Source organism: Sarcophilus harrisii, chromosome 5, assembly GCF_902635505.1.
Source record: "Sarcophilus harrisii chromosome 5, mSarHar1.11, whole genome shotgun sequence".
In the NCBI taxonomy this organism is placed as follows: Eukaryota; Metazoa; Chordata; class Mammalia; order Dasyuromorphia; family Dasyuridae; genus Sarcophilus; species Sarcophilus harrisii.
The window spans coordinates 68423132-68443332 of NC_045430.1; the positions used below are offsets into that span (position 1 = coordinate 68423132).

At 35.8% G+C, this 20201-nt stretch overlaps 2 protein-coding genes across 2 annotated transcripts in view; both read left to right on the forward strand.

Annotated features, from left to right (window-relative positions):
* Positions 1-15340, forward strand: part of LOC100915265 (mucin-19) — a 44730-nt gene extending 29390 nt beyond the window's left edge. The window contains exons 21-29 of the mRNA XM_031940168.1: positions 990-1229; positions 1310-1466; positions 2599-2724; positions 3615-3756; positions 4994-5025; positions 5632-5664; positions 11730-11777; positions 12025-12078; positions 15085-15340. Coding sequence (XP_031796028.1) covers positions 990-1229; positions 1310-1466; positions 2599-2724; positions 3615-3756; positions 4994-5025; positions 5632-5664; positions 11730-11777; positions 12025-12078; positions 15085-15188 — 936 coding nt within the window. The 3' untranslated portion in view covers positions 15189-15340. The remainder of the gene's footprint in view (positions 1-989; positions 1230-1309; positions 1467-2598; positions 2725-3614; positions 3757-4993; positions 5026-5631; positions 5665-11729; positions 11778-12024; positions 12079-15084) is intronic.
* Positions 15341-18125: 2785 nt separating this feature from the next.
* LOC100932131 (submaxillary mucin-like protein) overlaps positions 18126-20201 on the forward strand; it is a 52806-nt gene continuing 50730 nt past the window's right edge. The window contains exons 1-3 of the mRNA XM_031940169.1: positions 18126-18207; positions 19267-19368; positions 20016-20117. Coding sequence (XP_031796029.1) covers positions 18126-18207; positions 19267-19368; positions 20016-20117 — 286 coding nt within the window. The remainder of the gene's footprint in view (positions 18208-19266; positions 19369-20015; positions 20118-20201) is intronic.

The following is a 20201-nucleotide window of genomic DNA, read 5'->3' on the forward strand; positions in this document are numbered from 1 at the left end:
TTCTATTTGACCAGTTCTATTTTTAAAGAGTTCTTTTCCTCAAGGAATTTTTTTGCCTCCTTTTCCATTTGGCCAATTCTGCTAAGTGCATTCTTACCATCTCTTAAGAAAAAAAAGTTTTATTTTTCTCAATTTGAAAACCTTGTTCTTTCCCTTTTTCAAGAAAACAGGTATTTGCTTATTTTTCTAGCTCATTTCTTCATTTAGAGCTTTATGTTAAAGTTGAGCTCTGTTCACCTGGGATTGGGGAGACACAGTCCCAAGCTTCAGAGTTTTTTTTGGTGCTTCTTTTTCAGAGCTAGTTCTGGGGGTCTTCAGATTTTTGGTACTTCCAAGCTGGGATGATCCTGGGAGAAATATGTTCCCTGCTCTCTTGGTTTATGCTCTGTTCTTTACCTGGGGTGGGGGAACTACTGTCCCTTGCATCTTGCAAGTACTAACTATCCTCTTGGCCTTGGAAATGTGGCTAGTGCCCCTGCTTACTTGTGAACAACTACCAGCACTCTTCTTCATCTTGGAACTGTGACCCAGAATAGTATATGGATCATAGAATTGCCAGTCAGGACCAGCTATAACCACTGTCAGCAAAAGATGCCCTGGAATTTCTTTCCGACTAGTTGTCTGACTCCCTTAACATCTCTGGGCTGATGGTTGTTAAAGCTGCTAATGCTGATATTTGATTTCTGTTGCTGACATGTGTTTGGGCTTTGGATAGGTTTCCACCCCAGTGTCATATATTTCTCCTGCTGACCTCTTAAATTCTCTAAGACCAGAAAAATGTCTCACTCTAAACTTTTATTGGTTTTGCCATTCCAAAACTTGATTTAAAGTATTATTTTGAAATTGTTTGGAGGGGATGTTGGGAAATTTCAGGTGGGTGGCTACCCTTAATCCCCCTGTCTTGACTACATGGTAACTTAGTGGTAAAGTACAATCATGATATCTGCATCTGCAAGAGCTCTTCCATTTTTAATGTACTTTTAATGCAGGGGAAAGTATGTGGTCTATGTGGAAATAATAATGGAGATCTCAAGGATGATTTCACTACAAGGCATGCATCAGTAGCTGTTGGAGCATTGGAATTTGGAAATAGTTGGAAAACAAGTCAAGAGTGTTCAGACACAGTGGTTCAAGCTTTTCCATGTGATTCTAATCCATATTGTAAAGCATGGGCTTTAAGAAAATGTGGAATCATCAGGGATAGTACATTTAAAGACTGCCACAGCAAGGTAACAGCTTCATCATTCTGTTATTTACAAAAATGTCCTTCCTGGTTGCAGAGAAAATTCATATACTGTGTGCTTTTTAGGTCAATCCTGATGCTTATTATACAGCATGTTTGGAGGAAGCCTGTGCATGCGATATGGAAGGAAAATACCTTGGGTTCTGTACTGCCGTGGCCATGTATGCAGAAGCTTGTAGTGCAGTTGGAGTTTGTGTCTCTTGGAGAAAGCCAGACCTTTGCCGTAAGCAAAATGAAAGACTGTGGTAGCCAATAATAACAGCATTTTACATAGAACTGTTCTGCTGGAGGGGAAAGATTTTTTTTAAGATTGTATAACTAGAAATGTTACCTGTTTGAGTAATTAGTTGTTTTTGTGAGAACATTTTGATAGTGGTATTGGTTCAGATTTTCAGTTTTCATTGTTCTTGCTCCTAAAGAGAATACCTGGATATTAAGAAACAAATACATGTCTACATGAATACATACATACGTATGTGTGTATGTATAATATATATATATATATCATATCAAAGTATTTTTTGTATTTCTGCAGATAATAATATTATTTAGTACAGTCCTGGATCTCTGAATCTCTACCATAAGTTGTGAATTCCATTTCATTTCATTAGAAGTTAAAACTATTAGAAAGCTTTTGCATAATTTATTGCATTAAACACTTATTGAATGTCTATTAAAGACCCAGTCCTGTGCTAGGCTTTGGGAGTATAAAGAAAAATATAAATTTATTTCTGCCTTCAAGTTGCTTACATTTGAGAGATACAAATTGTACAGAAACAAATATAGTCATACAAAACAATTTCAAGAGGGAAAGAGTAGTAATGACAGGAAAATCTAGAAAGGCCTAATGTAGGAAACAGCATCTGACTTAGTCTTGAAAATTCTTTGAGTAGTAGGAAACACATTCCAGATTGGGGAAGTGGGAGAGAGGTGGGAGGGAGAATTGTGCAAGAGCATAAGGCAGAAGATAGAATATCATGTACAATGAGTAGCTAGCAGGTCAATTTGAATAAATTGGAGATTAACTTTAAAAATTGTTCTTCTAATGGTCAAAAAATTACAGTTTTTGTTCTGGTCAAAGGAAAGTTGAGGTTTTCAAATGATAAGTCTTAGTGCAGTTTTAAGCAAAACTTAGAAACATATTTAGAACATCCTGTATTTACCCCATGTGTTATCTTAAAGATAATCTTTATTTAGAAAATAAAGTCAGAGCAATTGACTAGGAATGAATGAAATATTGTATAAATTCATTATCTCTTTCATATGAGAATGTTTTTGAAAAATCTATTTTGGTAAATGAAAGATTAAAGTTATCCTTCCACAAATGAAAGTAATTTGGCACAATTCAATTACAGCTGTCTATTGTGATTTTTACAATGCTCCTGGTGAATGCAGCTGGCATTATGAGCCCTGTGGAACAGTGAAAGCAAAAACATGCAAAGATCATCTTATTGGACAAAAATTTGCTACTCTTTTGGAAGGTAAGGAATTTTTTGATAAATTTCTATGGAAAATAAAGGAGTCTTGCTTTATAAAACTGTAAGGTACTACATACAATTTATTTACAAAATCTGTTTTGCTCATTTCCTAACAAATAATTAGTTAAAAAATAAAAATATCTTTTGCAATACAATGTTAGCATTTGTGTAATGCATTAAGATTTGCAAAATGCTTTACATACACTATTTCTTTTTTAATTTCCCAACAATCTTCTTGAAGCAAATGCTATTATTGTTTGCATTTTACAGATGAGGAAATTGAGGCAGAAAGTGTTTGAGATACTATCCAAAATCAAGGCTTCTTGACTCCAGATTCAACTCTACCCATTATACCATCTGTCAAATGGATGGAGTTTGCCTTTAATAAATTCATTAAAGGAAACAAAAAAATACAATAGCCACACTTTTTGTGGGAGAGTGATACAACTCAAAATAAAACTAGTTGATATCAAGAATTCAAAAGCCCAACACATCCAGAATATGAAATGGGCTTGTTAAGCCTTCGAGCAATTGTTTATAACTTCTATATCTCCAGCTATAATAACTGATATTCAGAATGATGATTCCATCATACTTCTAGAATCTTAATGACAAAATATTATATTCTCTGTTGCAACAATTTTGAAAGCCTCTCATTAGTGATACTGGAAATGAAAAAAAATTAATTATAATTTTATTATTCTATTAATTGAAGCTTAGTAGGAAAGATTCTGTCTGAGTCCTGTTGCTTTTATAAATCTTCTAATATATATGAAGTCTTAACATTTTAACATCATTTGTATTTGGCCATGGGATAACTAACTTTACCTAATAAATTTATACATGGTGATATCAATAGAGTTGCAATTAATTCAATAATTTTTTATATACAGGTTGCTATGCTAAATGCCCTGATAGTGCCCCCTATCTGGATGAAAACACCATGAAGTGTGTCAAATTATCAGACTGCAGCTGCTTCTACAATGATGTAATACCAGCAGGTGGAATGATTGAAGATGAATGTGGAAGAACATGGTACAGTGCCTATTATTTTTCTAATATTCAATTCTCCATCTGAAATTTTAATTCAAAATTAATGCACTGAATACATTTGGAATAGGTTATATGGTGATAGATTTGGTGTTAGGAGACCTGACTTTGAATCCCTCCTTTGATATTCACTACTTCTTTTGACAATGATTATGTCTCTCCATGACTTAATTTATGAGTGATTCCCAGTATTGGTGTATAGAATTCCCATATAAATGAATTCTCAGATCTTTGATATGTAGTACAGACAAATGCATGTCATTTTCAATCATAATATTCATTAAACCAAATGGCAGGTTTTTTAAAAAATAAATTATTAGTTGTGTATCTCTTTTTTTATTTTTTAATTTTTTTATAGTAACTTTTTATTGACAGAATCCATGCCAGGGTAATTTTTTTTTACAACATTATCCCTTGCACTCACTTCTGTTCCGATTTTTCCCTCCCACCCTCCACCCCCTCCCCTAGATGGCAAGCAGTCCTATATATGTTGAATATGTCCTAGTATATCCTAGATACAATGTATGTGTGCAAATCCAAACAGTTTTCTTATTGCACAGGGAGAATTGGATTCAGAAAGTAGAAATAACCTGGGAAGAAAAACAAAAATGCAAACAGTTTACATTCATTTCCCAGTGTTTTTTTTTTCTTTTGGTGTAGCTGCTTCTGTCCATCATTGATCAATTGTAGTTGTGTATCTCTTGAATATTTATATCATCTCATCTGGATATAACTTTCTTAAATATAATTTTTATAGTGATGAATACTGGAGACATTTCACAAAAGTCTACTAGTTAAACATATCACACTCTAAAATGTATATGATACCAATGAGGCTTCAGGGAAGCAAATCCAATAGCTTATATTTTATCACAGTCAAAAGACAGAATGGTGTTGAAAGGTGAAAATGCAGAAGTTAAATTCATGTCCTGCTCTTTATTTTAAACTCTCTTTTTAATAAGGAGCATCCATTGAAATAACTAGGAATCTTATGTAGTATAATTGTAGATGCGAATTGTAAATTGTGGTTTTGTTTCTTCTTCAGTGGTAAGAGCAAACTATTAGTGGTATTTTGAGGGTAGAGCCTTCAATTGTATTTCAATATTAGACAAAAGTTATTTTTTGACTGTAATTTAGAAGTGAAAGAGTATATATTCTAAAAGTCTGCTTTTGTGAGGAGGAATTTTAATGATCATTCTTATTTTTTTAATTTAACTTTCAGTTTTTGCATAGCAGGACAATTACAGTGCAATGGTGAGTAACTGCATTTTTTTGCTCCAATTGACTTATGAAAGAATAGATGATGAATTTTCCCCATCAAAAATTCACACATTGTAGAAAATAAGCACACTATCCAACGTATTGTAAAAACAAAATTTAAAAGTGGACATGCACATCATTTATAATATATCTCTGCTATCTCCCTGCCAGTGCTATGTAGTCTGCTTCCCAAAGCCATTTTCCTTCCTAGCATTTATTCTGGGTAGCTGACACATGAATTGCTACTGAAATGAATTCCTACTACCTAGGATCTCCCCTACTGAACTACCTCTGGAAGCCATGATGCAAAAGCTGTGAAATTGATTATCAATCAAAGTATTCTAAAATGTGAAGAGGGAAAAGCATAGAAAGAGTGACCAAGTCCACAAAAGAGTCATTTAAGAGTGGCATGCAGCCATGTGAACAAACGTTTTGATATCTTCATTTCTTCTGTGCTATTCCTTGTTTATTTTCTCCTGAGCATAGAAAATGTCATTTTTTAAAAATTAAAAGAATAAAAATATCATGGCAAATACAGGTTCTAAACCTGAAGATAATATTTTTTCATTGTTTTTAATTGCTACTTTGTGATTATTACAGAAGCTACTACAAGTCCTGCTTTGACAAGTTCAGGTAAATGCTTCATATATTTATATCCAAGTACTTTTCAGTTTGCTATTGCATATTCTTTTTTATAAAAAAAACCAAAGTGATGAACAATTTGGATCAGTCAATGTACTGAAAAATAATTATTACGTAACATATAAAAAGAACTGAGAGAGATGATAAAAGACGACTACATTTTATATATTTAAAATATGCGATATCTACCTTCCATATTTAAGATTTCTAATTAGAATTCAGAATATAGCTTAAAAATGTGAACCCTAGTAGAATGAAACAGAGAAATGAAAGTTTCCATTGAAGAAAACTTTATTGAGTTATAAAACACCAGAGTGCGATTTTATAGTACAGAAAATAAAAGCAATTGACTTAATTTTTCCCCTAAAAATTTATTTGGTTGATTTTTCTTCTATAGGATTATTTCAATTATGCCCACACAATCTTTTTTCAAATTAGTTTGTCAGAATGTAGTTTTAAACTTTAATAGATCTTTGTTCAAATCATAGCATACAGACCAATAAAATTTAGAGAATGTTACTTTGTATTACATATATATATATATATAAAACATATATACAGAATAGATTGTTATTTGTGAATGATTTACTACTGGAAGGAATATGAATAAGTAGGAAAATGAGTAAATATCAGTAAATAAGAATGGAAATGAGAAAGTTTGAGATTTAGTTCCAATTCTGCTTTTCACCAATTTTACTACAATATGCTTTATAAAATTTATAAAATTATATTTCTAAAAAATATAATTTGAAAATTTCAGAAATTATTGAAGTATAGACTTTGAATTCAGTGAGGCAGTGTGACATAATACAAAGAACTCTGAATTTGCAATTAGAAAACCCAAGTTCAAATCTTTACTTCAGTAATTATTGGCTGTGAGACTTCAGGCAATTTGATTAATTTGTCTAGAATAGACAATTTCTCAACTTTGAGGGTTCCCTTTTAAAAAGTTGTCTATACTTTAGAAATCTATATTCCCCTACCTCATTTTGAAGAAAATGACTATTCTAGGAGTTACTATATTCTCAGAACATAATTATTTTCTATTGATTAACATCACAATTAGCCCTTTTAATCAAGAAATTTGAAGTGAATATGGCACCAAGTATAGTGTTATTTGCATTGTTGCAAAAAAAAAAAAAAAACCCCAAACCCTGGTTGATTCAATGGATAAGTAGGTAGATAAATAAATATGGATATATATGTGGAGAGAATTGAATGGAAATGGACAGGAATATACCTATTTCTCAATGATTCTTGTACCTTTACAAAAGTATTATTATTATACATATATTAATACATAAAAACTTGATAGTTAAAAGCAAAAATATTAAAAATATCATGTTCAGATTATAATTCAATAAAATTATATTTAATGAGTACACCAAAGAAATATAGATTAAAAACTAATTGGAGATTAAACAATCTAATTTTTAAAAAATGAGTGGGTTAAAGAAAAAATCATAGAAATAATCAATAATTTCATTAAAGAGAATGACAATGAGATAACATCAAAACCTATGGGATACAACAAAAGCACTGATTAGAGGAAAATTTATATCTTGAAATGCTTATATCAATAAAATAGAGAAAAAGCAGACTAATGAATTGGGTCTGCAGTTTTTAAAAACTATTTTAAAATCTTCAGTTAAACATTAAATTGAAAATCCTAAAAATTAAAGGTAAGATTAATAAAATTGAGAGTAATAAGAAATCCTACCAAATTAATAAATAAAACTAGGAGCTGAGTTTATGGGGGAAGGAAATTAATAAAACAGATAAATAATTTGTTAATATAATTTTTAAAAGAGAAGAAAATCAAATCACTAGTATTAAAAATTAAACTATGAATATCTCATTAACAGAAGTGAAATTAAAGCAATTATAAGAAGTTATTTTGCCCAATTATATGTCATACTCCTTTTATGAAATATGATGCTAAACCAAGAAGAGTAAAAATAGAGAAAAAAATTATATATCAATTTCATTCATAAATATGGATGCTAAAATCCTAAATAAAATACTAGCTAAAAGATTATACTATGTTACAAAGATATACATTATTATCAAGTAAGAGTCATATCAAGAATACAGGAATGATTTAACATAAGGAAAATCTTAACATAATTGATTATAGCAATAATAATATAAAATCACAAATTTGTAAATAACAAAATTGTGTCCGTAATTTTTAAGATCACGTGATTTTATCATTAGATACAGGAAAAGCTTTTGATAAAGTTCAACATTTATTTCTATTAAAAACACTTGAAAATACTGGTATAAATGGATTTTTTTCTTAAATTGACCAAAAAAAATATTTAAAACAATCAGCAAGTATTTGAAGCTTTTCCAGTAAGATTAGATATAAAATAAGGCTACTCATTGTCACCAACTTAGTCAATATTTCATTAAAAATCTTGGCAATAGCAATAAGAAAAGAAAAATGGAATCAGAATAGGGAATGAGGTAATAAAACTATCTCTTTTGTAGATGATATGATGATATGCTTATAAAATCCTAAGTACTAAACTAAAAAGTTGAAACAATAATTTTAGTAAAGTAGCAGAATATAAAATATAAATCCACACAAATCACTTGCATCCCTCTATATCATAAACAAAACACTAAGAAGAAATAATAAGAGATGAGCATCTTTTTGAAGAACAAAAAGTCAAGAATATCATAGGAAAAAAATGAAAAAAATTAAAGGAAGGAGGTTTAGCAGTATCAGATTTTAAACTATATAATAGTATAATCAAAACTATCTCATATTGGCTAAAAAATGGAAAAGTAGATCCATGGAAAAGAGTAGACATGCAATTTACAGCAGGAAATAAACATAATAATCTTGTATTTGACAAGTGTAATGATTCAAGATTTGGGAATAAGAATTCATTATTTGGTTAAAATTGTTGAGAAAGGTAAAAAGTAGTATGGCAGTTATTGAGCATAGGCCAATATCATATACCATTCACCAAGAAAAAGTCAAAATGGATTTATTACCTAGAAATAAAAGAGAACAAAAAAATTAGAAAAAATGGAATATATTACTTATCAGTCTTATGAATAAGTGAATAATTTATAAATAAAGAAGAGGTGAAAAGCAAAGTAAGGTGTAAAGTGGATGATTTTGATTACATTAAATTTTAAAAGGTTTGTACAAATAAAATAACTATAACTAATATTAGAAGGAAAGCAGAAAATGGGGGTAAGGATTTATGACAGTTTATCAGATAAAGGTCTCATATTTGAAATATATAAAGAACTTTGTCAGATCTATAAGAATATGAATCATTCCCCATTTTGATGAATGGTTAAACAACATGAAGAGGCAGTTTTCCAATGAAGAAATCAAAACAATTTATAGTCATATGAAAAATGCTCTAAATCATTATTGATTAGAAAAATTCAAATTAAAGCAAACTTTAGATATCATTTAACAACAAATGTTGGGGGGGATATGGAAAAATTGGGATGCCAATTCACTATTGGTAGAACTGTGAACTGATCCAAAACTATTTTGAAGAACAATCTGGAATCATGCCCAAATAATTATTAAATTACCTATGCCCTTTCACCCAGCAATAACACTGGTGGGTTTATTTCCAAAGATGATTAAGGAAAAGAATCTAAATATTCCCAAAAGGTAGATCGGAGTCAGGTTGCAAAAAATTGTAAATATCAAAAGGAAAAATTTATATTTGATACTAGAAGTTGCAGAAAACCACTGGAGTTTGAAGGACAAAGTCAAACCTGTGTGTTAGGGAAATTATTTTGGCTGGATTGCAGCCAAAGAAAGATTTGAGAGTAGGAGACTAATAAGAAAAAAGTGCACAAGTGCATAAACTAAGGTGGTGGTTATGTAATAGTGAGAAAGCAAGAGAAATAAGAAATGTTGTGAAGTTAGAAATAAGGTTTTGCAATTGATTTTAAGTAAAATAAATAATATATAATAATATAGTATTTACATAAACAATAAAGTATTTATACTTAATATAATATATATATATAATAAACATGTGTTATCTATAATAATATAACTAGGATTATAATATATAATAATGTAAAAAAATCCTTCAGAGAAAACAGTCAACACATACTAGTCTAGTCTCTATTTTCTCTGTAGTTTCTTAGTCCATATGTCACTTGAATTCTCTATTTGTATGTAAGAATAAATTTTCAATCAAAAGATAATTCAACTAATTAACAAATAGTATGAAGCCTCTACTATGTCTCAGGGATACAAAGACATAATTGAATCAATCCCTGCTATCAAGGAGTTTATATACTAATGGAATATGTTATCTAATGTAATATATAACATATAAAATATTTATAAATTATATTATATATGCTATAAACTATAGTTTATATTATATCATGTATATATTATACATTGTATATTATATAATATATTATGCTTTATTTATATATACAAACATATACTATGTTATATGACATAAATAATGTACCATGATAATATATAACATAATATACAAATATATTAGTGCAAAATGAGTAAAGCATATATATGAATATATCTGCATATTATGTTATAACATATTCTGTATTAATACATTACATAAATATATAATACTCATATCTATTTAATGTATATGTAATTTACATATTATGGAGAATTTGATGTATTATATTTTGTAATGATAAGAATAGATGATAATTGTACCAATTAAAGCTGAAAAGCTCATTAAGTGCAAAAGTATATAGAAAGAGAACACTTAATATGAGTTCTTGAGGTAATCATACTAAGGGAGAGAGTTATGGGCCAGAACTCTGAAACAGGATTCTTACAAGGTGTTAAGTTGGTGGAATTGATAAATACAATGGTTATCTAGTTTAGCATGGTGCTTTTAATAGTTCTCTAAGTTCAGTTATGATTGATTTAATCTTACAACAAATAATGGTTTCTTAGTAATATAATGATTGGTTTATACTCAGTGTAGAGTATATAAGCTGGTAGCTTAATCTCTCAGAGGGAGGAGAGACAGATTCATTCCATCATCCACCTTTGTAGTGGCTGGAGGCTGAAGCATAAGTCCTGGGACTAGACTCAGGGCCAGAGAAAGCAAGCAGAGCACCAGGCAAAGGAGACAATAAAGAATTTTGGACTTTAACATCTGGCTATACTCGTGGTGATAACTCTACTGAAACGAAGGCTGCCCCAAGATCTCCAAAAAACCAAACTAAGACCATTACAGGGAAGTGATACAGATGATAATTCAGTTAAGAAAACTATGTACCCAAAACAGAGTTGACATAGACCAATGATCAAGAAAACTCTTAAACAGGAAGAAATTGAAATCCTTGCTTGGGGTCAGTGAGGCTGCATCTGTAATAACAAACATAATTCAAAGGGCCAGAGCTCAGAAATCTAAGGGGTTAAGATGAACCAGTAAACTAGTTCTGAGAGAACTGTATATTATTCATTAACCAAAATGATTATGAGTATCATAGAGGCCATGCTTTTATGAACTTAATTTGATTCCCCTGAACTTCAGTGCCCTGCTTCAATTAGGACTGACATGCTTATGTGGCAAAAGGCTAATATTGTTATATTGCCTTCTGGCTGAGTTACCCCTTGCCAAAATCATGAACATGTAAATTGGTCACTTTTCTATTCTTAGATTTTTTTTTCTTTTTTATTAGGGAATACCACACTATCATTAATTCAGAGTATCACCAGCTCAAAAGGTACCATCTTAAGTGACAGCTAAGTGGTACAATGAATAGAACACTGGCTTTGGAGTCAAGAGGTTCGAAGTCAAATCTGCTCTCAGACACTTGACACTTACTAGCTTTGTGATGTGAGCAAGTCACTTAACTCAAATTGCCTCACCAAAAAGAAAAGAAAAAAAAACAAAAAACAAGGCATCATCCTAAGTAGAAATCTCTGAGCAAATTGTCCCTCAGAAATTTCTTTATCCTACCATCAAATTTTTTTTTTGCATCAAAAGGCTCAAGAAGTTTGAATTTAGTGAAAGGATTAAATTAATAGTAAAGCCTTAATATTGTTCTTCTTTTCTGTTCCTCAGAAGCTACCACTAAATCACTAGCCAGTCCAGTCACTGAAAGTAAATTAGGTAAGTGATAGACTTTTTTTTCTATATCATTTAACTCCCAGGTCATTGCCATTATTATTTGTCAGATATTTGTCATTTCCCTGGTTTGTGGAATAGCAAAGGATCACAGGAAAACAATTAGCTTTCCCAAGAATTTCCCCAGAGGAATCCCTAAGAGAGGGGTTCCATTGCCTCTATGCTATCATGGATTGGTACTTATACAGACTTAGATAATGGTAAGTTAGACTCATTTCCTTTTCCCTTCCAGTTACCAGTGGGCAAACATTGGACACAACTATTACAATGGGAAGTCTCCAAACAGGTAAATCAATAGGCAAGTGGTGCATCTTAGTCAAATGTAAGTTCCTTAATAGGAAGATCTGTGTCAACGTTGCCTTTGTGTGTGTGAATCTATTTATTGTAAGGAAGCCTGGAGAAGCACCTTTCTGTGCTTCTAGATCTGTGAGGATCAGCTGTGGTGTGTGCTCTGCTCATTGGGAAAGGGATCCTGCCATGGTTATCCATTACCTTAACCTTTCCAGGAACAACTGGGACAGTTTTAGGTTGAATCAATACATTGTGAAATTTCAGCACAGAGGAGATAGCCATGTGGAACTGAAGCCCCTTCCTGCTCCTCTTTCAATTCCTTCCTCTTTCTACTTTGTAGCACATGATTCTCCTTCCCTTCTACTCCATCCACTCAAATGCAAGTCTCTCTTTCTTTTATTTTCAGTGATACAAACATGCTGCCCTCTCTCTTACATACACACACACACACAGAGAGAGAGAGAGAAAGAGAGAGAGAGAGAGAGAGAGAGAGAGAGAGAGAGAGAGAGAAAGATTCTGTTTCTCTTGGGATTTCCTTTATTGGGTGTTGTCAGCACAGACTTTCCCATCTTTCAGATCCTAAGACGCTCATTGTTTACTTTCTTCTGTGTTATTAAAGAGGTACATTTTCAGCAGCAGGTAATGGATGATCCACAGCTGAATATTAAGTCAGTAAGCCTTATTCACAACTGGCTTGGGTTTTCCTGCAATTTTACTACTGGACATTCTTTCCCCAAACTCATAGCATACTGCCAAATTATGAAAAATGAAGGAAGTGAGCAGCCAACAGCCCTCTTCTCCGTTTCATCAAATCAAAGAGAGTTCCTGAGGTTGGTGTGATGGCCACTGGATTTACCCTAGCAACCAAATTGTTGGGGTGCCTGAAACTCTATTTAGTGATCTTCCTTTGGATTTGAAGATCAATAATGGCTTGGTTCTTGACAATGCTCTGTTCACGATAGAAAAACCCTGGATTCTGACCTATTTCCCATTCTTTTTGCAAACATTACTAGACTCGTCTCTATCTCTCATCCCTGGAAATCCCAGCAAAGGGAATGGCTATCTGGGAATGAATCCTCTTCCTCTCCCTCCTTTTCTCTTCCTCTTCTCAAATTCTTTATCCAATATAACACATTCTTCCTCCCTCATGCTTTCTCTGGTTATCTCCATAAGCATCTCTGTTTTTCCCTCTTTCTCATCTTCTATGATGTGAATAGGGATACACTCACTTCCAGACACATTCAATAGTACCACCAACCTTGCCATTATTCAGGCTGATGTATTAAGTGCTACCCTTGATTCCTTACTCTTCAACATTTCATATCTAATCTGTTCCCAAAACCTATTGATTTTACCATCATAACATTTCTCTTGTATGATCCCTTCTTTCCTCTAATTGACAGTACCCTGATGTAGGCTTTATTCAATGCATGATTTGATTTTAAATGAGACTTCTGGTTGGTCTCCATGCTACAAATTTTCCCCATTTTCATCACTTCTCCACACAACTATCAAAATGATGTTCCTAAAGTGCAGGGCCGACCATGGCAACTCTCAATTTAATAAACTCTAGTAATTCTCTAGCACTTGGAGGTTCAATTATAAAATCCTTTATTTAACCCTCCCTATTACTCTAATCCTTGAGATAATATAAGATTGTATCTTATGTAGTCATGCAGATATACACATGCAGATCTATTCACTTAAATACCTCCATCTAACCAAAGGTACATATCTATGATCTTAAATATATAACTATGCAAAGAGAATCATCACTTTTCAGTTATCCTCTGCTACTCAATCACCACCTACCTCTCTGTTGTTGCCTGAAAAGCAACAATATCCATAGGAATCAGTGGGAAAAACATAACTGAAAACATCATTTTGTCAAGAACATCATCATCTGAAGTCAGTGGCAGCTCAGATGGATCCAGTCAAGGCAATAACAGGTGTTTCTGACAGCTGGCTAGCCCTCAGCATTTCCTTGTTACACTTTGGATCCTTCTGAAGAACCAGAAACATGAAGATCTACAGAATTCCTTCTTTGGCTCAATCTAACAACACTTAGTTGCATTCTGTCCTTTTTTGTCCTCTACCCCAGCTTCTCAGGAGCTGTCAGTCATGAGCCAGACAATAAATCAACCCTCATTTTCCTTGTTCTTGGCACTTATTGCCTGGACATAAGAATCAACATTTCTATATCTCCTCCTTAGCTTCTGAGTTACAACTAGCTTAAAATGGGTATTCTTTTCTCTCTTCTTTATAAAGAAGCCTTGAGATGGGGTCTTCCTCTGCTTCTAGACTAATAAGGATTGGCTGTGATCTGCTCATGAAAAGAGGGACTGGCTATTTTCTATCCATTATATAAAGCTTTGCTAGAATGACTAGAACAGTATAAGGAAGAACCCATCCCTTGAAAGATTCCAACTCAGAGCAAGTAGCCATATGGGATTAAATCCTCTTCCTCTCCCTCCTCTTCCCTTCGCTTCTTCCTTCTCAACTTATTTACCAATTCAAGAACATTTTCCCTCCCTCATGCTCCCTTTGCTCAGCCCCAGAAGCGTGTCTTTGTCCTTCCTTCTCTTTCTCATCTTGTGTAACGTGTATACACTCACTTCCAGACACATTCAAGAAATTCTGTTTCTCTTGGGATTGCCAGTGCTGAATTTTACCAATACAGCCTTTCCCACCTAATCTGTGTCCCATCACTTTTGTAAGCACTAGTATGCCAGTATCAGCAACAACTGTCACTCTTGGAAATCCCAACAAAGGAAATATTCTGAGCTACAATCACTTGTACCCAGTATGTTCCTTTCATCACTATAATACCTTGCAATTTATTGAATTTTATAACTCTAAACACATACATGTTTATGTGTTTGTAAGTACACACAAAAGTATACATGTAAGTACCTACATAAAAAGTTCTAATCCACCATTTTTTCAGCACCCTCTACCATTATTTTGCCATTGATCTTTCTATTTCCCTATTTCCTAAAAGCAACTACATCTACAAAAGCCAGTGGGATAAAAGCAGTTGAAGCCACCACAATGGGAAGATCAGCAGCAGTCAGCACCAGCTCCAAAGGAACTACTGAAGGTTAGTTGTGTCAGCCCCCCAAAATAAATGACCCAAGAGCCATAGAAGTTATTCAACTACTGGTAAACTCTGAAAAAAACCTACTAAAGTTCACAGAGGCTACTGTTAATCCTGAAAAATATAAAACAAAACAAAATCAAAGAGCTAATAGTGGTTATAAGCAAAAAAATAAATCTTTATTCTATTGGAGGAGAAAAAATAAGTACACATTCTGGGAGATGCTCTGATACTGAGGAGATACTGCAGTGAGCCTGAGCCTTGAAACATATTCTATTTCCTACAGAATGAGCTCTTGCTGTAGCAATGAAGGGATAATGGCAAAAATGAGGTAAATCTGATTGATAGCAGAGTTTCATGACTGAAACGTGGTCTGGACAAGCAGACGCTTGTCTCAGCTCAAGAACCACCTGGGCATGATGATAAAAAATTCTGGGATGTCTAGGTTCTTTTTTGATCATAACTATCAGGTAGACTAATAATTTTAAGATTGTTTCTCGGATCTGCTTTCCAAATCAGTTGTTTTTCAATGAGATATTTCAAAATTTTCCCTTTTTTAAAAAATTTTGCTTTGTCGTAATCTTGATTTCATTAACTTCCATATGCTCGATTCTAATTTTTAAGGAATTCTTTTCCTCAGTAAGCTTTTGTGGATTCTTTCCCACTTGGCCAATTTTGCTTTTTAAGGAAATCTCCTCATTGGCTTTTTGTATTTCCTTTTCCACTACTCTCAATTCTTTTGCCATTTTTTCCTCCATTGCTCTTACTTGATGTTCAGAATCCCTTTTGAGCTTTCCCATAGCCTGAGACCAATTCTTATTTTTCTTGGAGGCTTTGGATGTAGGAATTTTGACTTTGTTATCTTCCTCGGAGTGTATGGTTTTGGTCTTCCTTGTCACTATAGTAACTTTGTATGGTCAGAAAATTTTTCTGTTGTCTTCTCATTTTCCTAGCCTTTTAACTCTTTGTTAAAGTAGACCTCTGTTTCTAGGCAGGAGGATGCACTGTCCCAAGCTTCAGGGATTTTGTGCAGCTGTTTTCAGAGATCCTTCTAGGAATCTAACCACAAACACTCTTTTCTACCTTGGAACTGTGAGGAGTGTCCCTATCCCACTGTAGCTATAAGACCTACTGTGTTAAAACAAGAGAGTCCTTCTTTAGTACCAATGAAGAAGCCTCCTGTGAGCTGAGACCTCAGGAAACCATTGCCTACACCTCCTCTTGATCTGCTGGTTTCCCAAGCACTCTCACCCTACTGACAAACTTTCCTGCCAACCTTCCAAGGCATCTTTGTTATATCATTGTTGAGAGGTCTAGAAACCACCAATGCTGCTGCTGCTGATTCAGAGGTCCTGCTTTCCTGGACCTGGAAAGGTCTAGCTTTCCAGCTAGAGCTGGGTCTGCATTGGGATTGCCAACTGGATTCCTACCCTGTTGCTACAGACCTTTTCTGCTGACCTTACAAGTCTTCTTTGGTGTTTCTGGGCTGAGAAGTCTGGAAATCATCAGTACTATCATTGATTCAGAGGTTCCCAGACCTATTCCTGCTTTACTGGCACAGACAGAAGCAGGGTTTCACTGGCCCAGCTTTCACTAAGATGGCACACTGGACTTCCACCCGGGTATCACAGACCATTTCTTCTGACTTTCTAAGACATCTTTGACTGGAAAATGTTCTATTCTGTCTTTTGAGGTGTTCTGACATTCTAAAGTTTATTTTAGAATTATTATTTAAAGGAATTTGGAGCAGTTCAGAGAGATTGGGTGAGTTCCTGCCTTTACTCTGCCATCTTGGTTCTGTCTCCTACCTCAACAGTTTTCAAAAATATCTAGTTTTTTAATCATGTTTTTTTAAAAGCAATATTTAAAATCTAACAATATCTAGGTTAAAAAGAAGTTGCTTTGTCTAATATTTCTATTAGAATAGTTTCTCAAATTTCACTACATAAGAGAATTTAAACAAAAAAACCACTATAAACGATATCATGTATTTAAACAAAGACAGAAAAATTCAGATGACATAAATTCAGTTAATTGCATTAAGGAATTATCCCATATGAAAATCATCAATCTTATTTTATTACAGCTGAATTTTAAACGTAATTTAAACTTGTCAGATATGGGAAAATTGCATTCAGATCTAAGAATCACATTAGTTTAAAGCAAGATCCCTTTCAGAAGCCAGTGGGATGAGCTGGAGCTGAAACCACCACTGAGGAAGATCCACGGCTGGCATGACTTTTCACTGGAGCTTGCCAGGTGGCCTTTGTTCAGAGACATCAGGGGAGCCTCTCTCTCTCCTACCATCTTCCTCTTTCCTGTGTGAGATGCATGCAGATACAACTAGAGATAGGGCGTTACCCACACACATACTTATACAGACACACAAAGAGATATATTTATAGATATAAAATAGTCCATTCATTGGGTTATTTTTCTGCTTTGACATGGAGATTCCCTTTGGGAGTACACACTTCCTCATCCATCATGTTGGGAGAGAAAAATCAGAACCAAGGGAAAACACCATGAGAAAGAGAGAGACAGGAAAACACCGACCACAAAGACCGAAGATCCATGTGTTCATTTTCACTCAATCTCCGTAGCTCTCTTTCTCGATGTCGATGGCGTTTTCGCTAGAAAGCTTCTTGGGATTGCCTTGCATCCCAAAGCACTGAGGACAAGCAAGTCTTTCAGGGTTGATCATCACAGGGTCTTACTGTGATTCCTGCATGCCTGGTTCAGCTTCTTTCGCTCAGCCTCAGTTCACAGGGATCTTTCCTGGCCTTTCTCCAATTAGCATTTTCCACATTTTTTGGTCAACACACACAAAGTGTCTCAAACTCTTACACCAAAGAAACGACTCCTTGACTTGTACTTGATATGGCCGTGTCTCAGCACATCCATTTCTCCTTTCTTCTCCTCCTAGGCTGCCATCTGCAGGAGCCATGGGGACAAACAGAGCGAAACCACCACACAGGAAGATGGGCAACATGACTCTAAACTCCACTTCCAGCGTACTCAGCCAAGGTAGTGGGGGCGCCAGAGATCTGGCCCTTCAAAGATCGCTGAAGGTCTCTCTCGGGAGCTGAGCGCAAGCCAACTTGAGCCTCTTTAGAGGCATGGCCCGCTACTCCCTGTATGGTTGCTTTCCTCGTGGCCAACGGCTTCGAGCTGCCAAGGAGGAGGCAGCGACCACAACCTGTCAAGCTGAGAACCAGCTTGCCATTACCTCTCTGCTCGGGAAAGCTCCAAACCCTCACGTGCTGTCCGAGCTTGACCGTCCCCACAACACCTTCATCTCCTTCTTCTGTGAGGCATATCTACTGCCAGCCCTTGCTGTGGCTGCCCCTATCTCGGAATCTTTGGACATGGCCAGAGCACAAATTGATGCAAGACTCATCTCCTGAAAAGTCCAAAGAGATTCAGCTGCTCACCTGAGCCTGACTGGCCTCTCTCTACCTAATCCCTCCTCCACATTGCAGCTGCCACATGGAACTCTGGGGTCCCTCTGCACTTCCAAGGACACTCTTCCTTTCATAGCCCAAGGATTCCATTTTCACATTTAGCTATTTCCTAACTGCTTTTTAGACTCCCACCCCAGGTCGGACACATAGACACACAAGCAGACAGTTGAACACACACGAGACACACACACACACCGGCACATCTCGCACGCAGGCCATCCAGACAGATGGGATTTCCAGCTTCCAGTGCATACCATGATATCCTTCGGGATGATGCTGAGGCTCCCAGGACGGGTTTCTCATCGGGTTTGTCCCAATTGTTGCCGTCCCCGGTGGATCTCCATCAGGGACCAAGGACAACCCTCGAAGTTCCATCCAGGTACTGCTGACGCGATTGGCTCAGCACCCTGCTTCTCGTATTGCCCCGCTACCCCCAGTCCACTGAGCGAGGCAGTCGCCAGGGCCCTGAAACCCAAAGGCACAGCGGGCGCCTCGGGAGGCCAACATGCAGCCATCGGCCCTCCGACTTCCCCGGCTGCTGCCCTCAAGGCAGTGCCCCTCCAGGGGGACCATTCCATGGCCGCTGCCTGGACCTCTGATTCTCCCTTTCTCCTCTTTCCAGGAGCAATGGGGACTACAGAAGCCAGTGGGACAAACAGAGCTGAAAACACCACTAAGGGAAGATCAACAGCTGGCAGCGGCACTTCCACTGGAGCCCCTCCAGGTGACGCCCGTTTCAGAGATAGCCTAAGCCCTGCCTGTCTCTTCTTGCTACCCTCCTTCTATTCTGCACTTATGGATATCATTGGGGAGAACGCAATGTTTTTCTCTGGTGTCACCTGGATAGGAAGTCACAATTTCGTAGGAATCCTGTTGGCAAGAAAAACTGAGGCCTGGAAGCAATCGAGGCACACCCAAAACAGAAACAAAGGCCAGAAGGCGCTGATTGCCCTTCAATCTGCGGAGTTCTCTGTCTGGAGGCAGATGGCCTTTTCTATCCCCAGGCGAAGGGGACTGCCTGGCCTCAGGACCCCACAGCAGAGAAGCCAGGCTTTCCTAGATGAGCATCACGCCAACTTGCTGTGGCTGGATACAATGTATTCTAACTTTTCCTGGTTTGTCAGCCTCAGTTATCACTCTTTCAGACCTGGCTGCCTCAACAGTTCCGCGCATGATAGAACCATGATGGTGCACCCATTGCTTCAGGGCCACCGCCATTCAGTCCTCCATCACATTAGGCATCGACTCCATTTCCCCGTCTTCCAAGGCAGCTGCTCCAGTCTCCTTCCCTACCAAAGTGCTGCTTCCGCACTTTCTTCCTTTGCCTTGCCCTCTCTCCAACAGTGCATTTTCCCTTTCTTCTCCATGTAGAAGCCGCCACATCCGCTGGAGGCACGGGGACAAACAGACCTGAAACCACCACTAAGGGAAGATCCACAGCTGGCAGCGGCCCTTTCACTGGAGCTCCTCCAGGTGACGCACATTTCAGAGACATCAGGGAGCCTCTCTCTCTCTCCTGCCATCTTCCTCTTTCCTACATGTAGAGATCGCTGGATA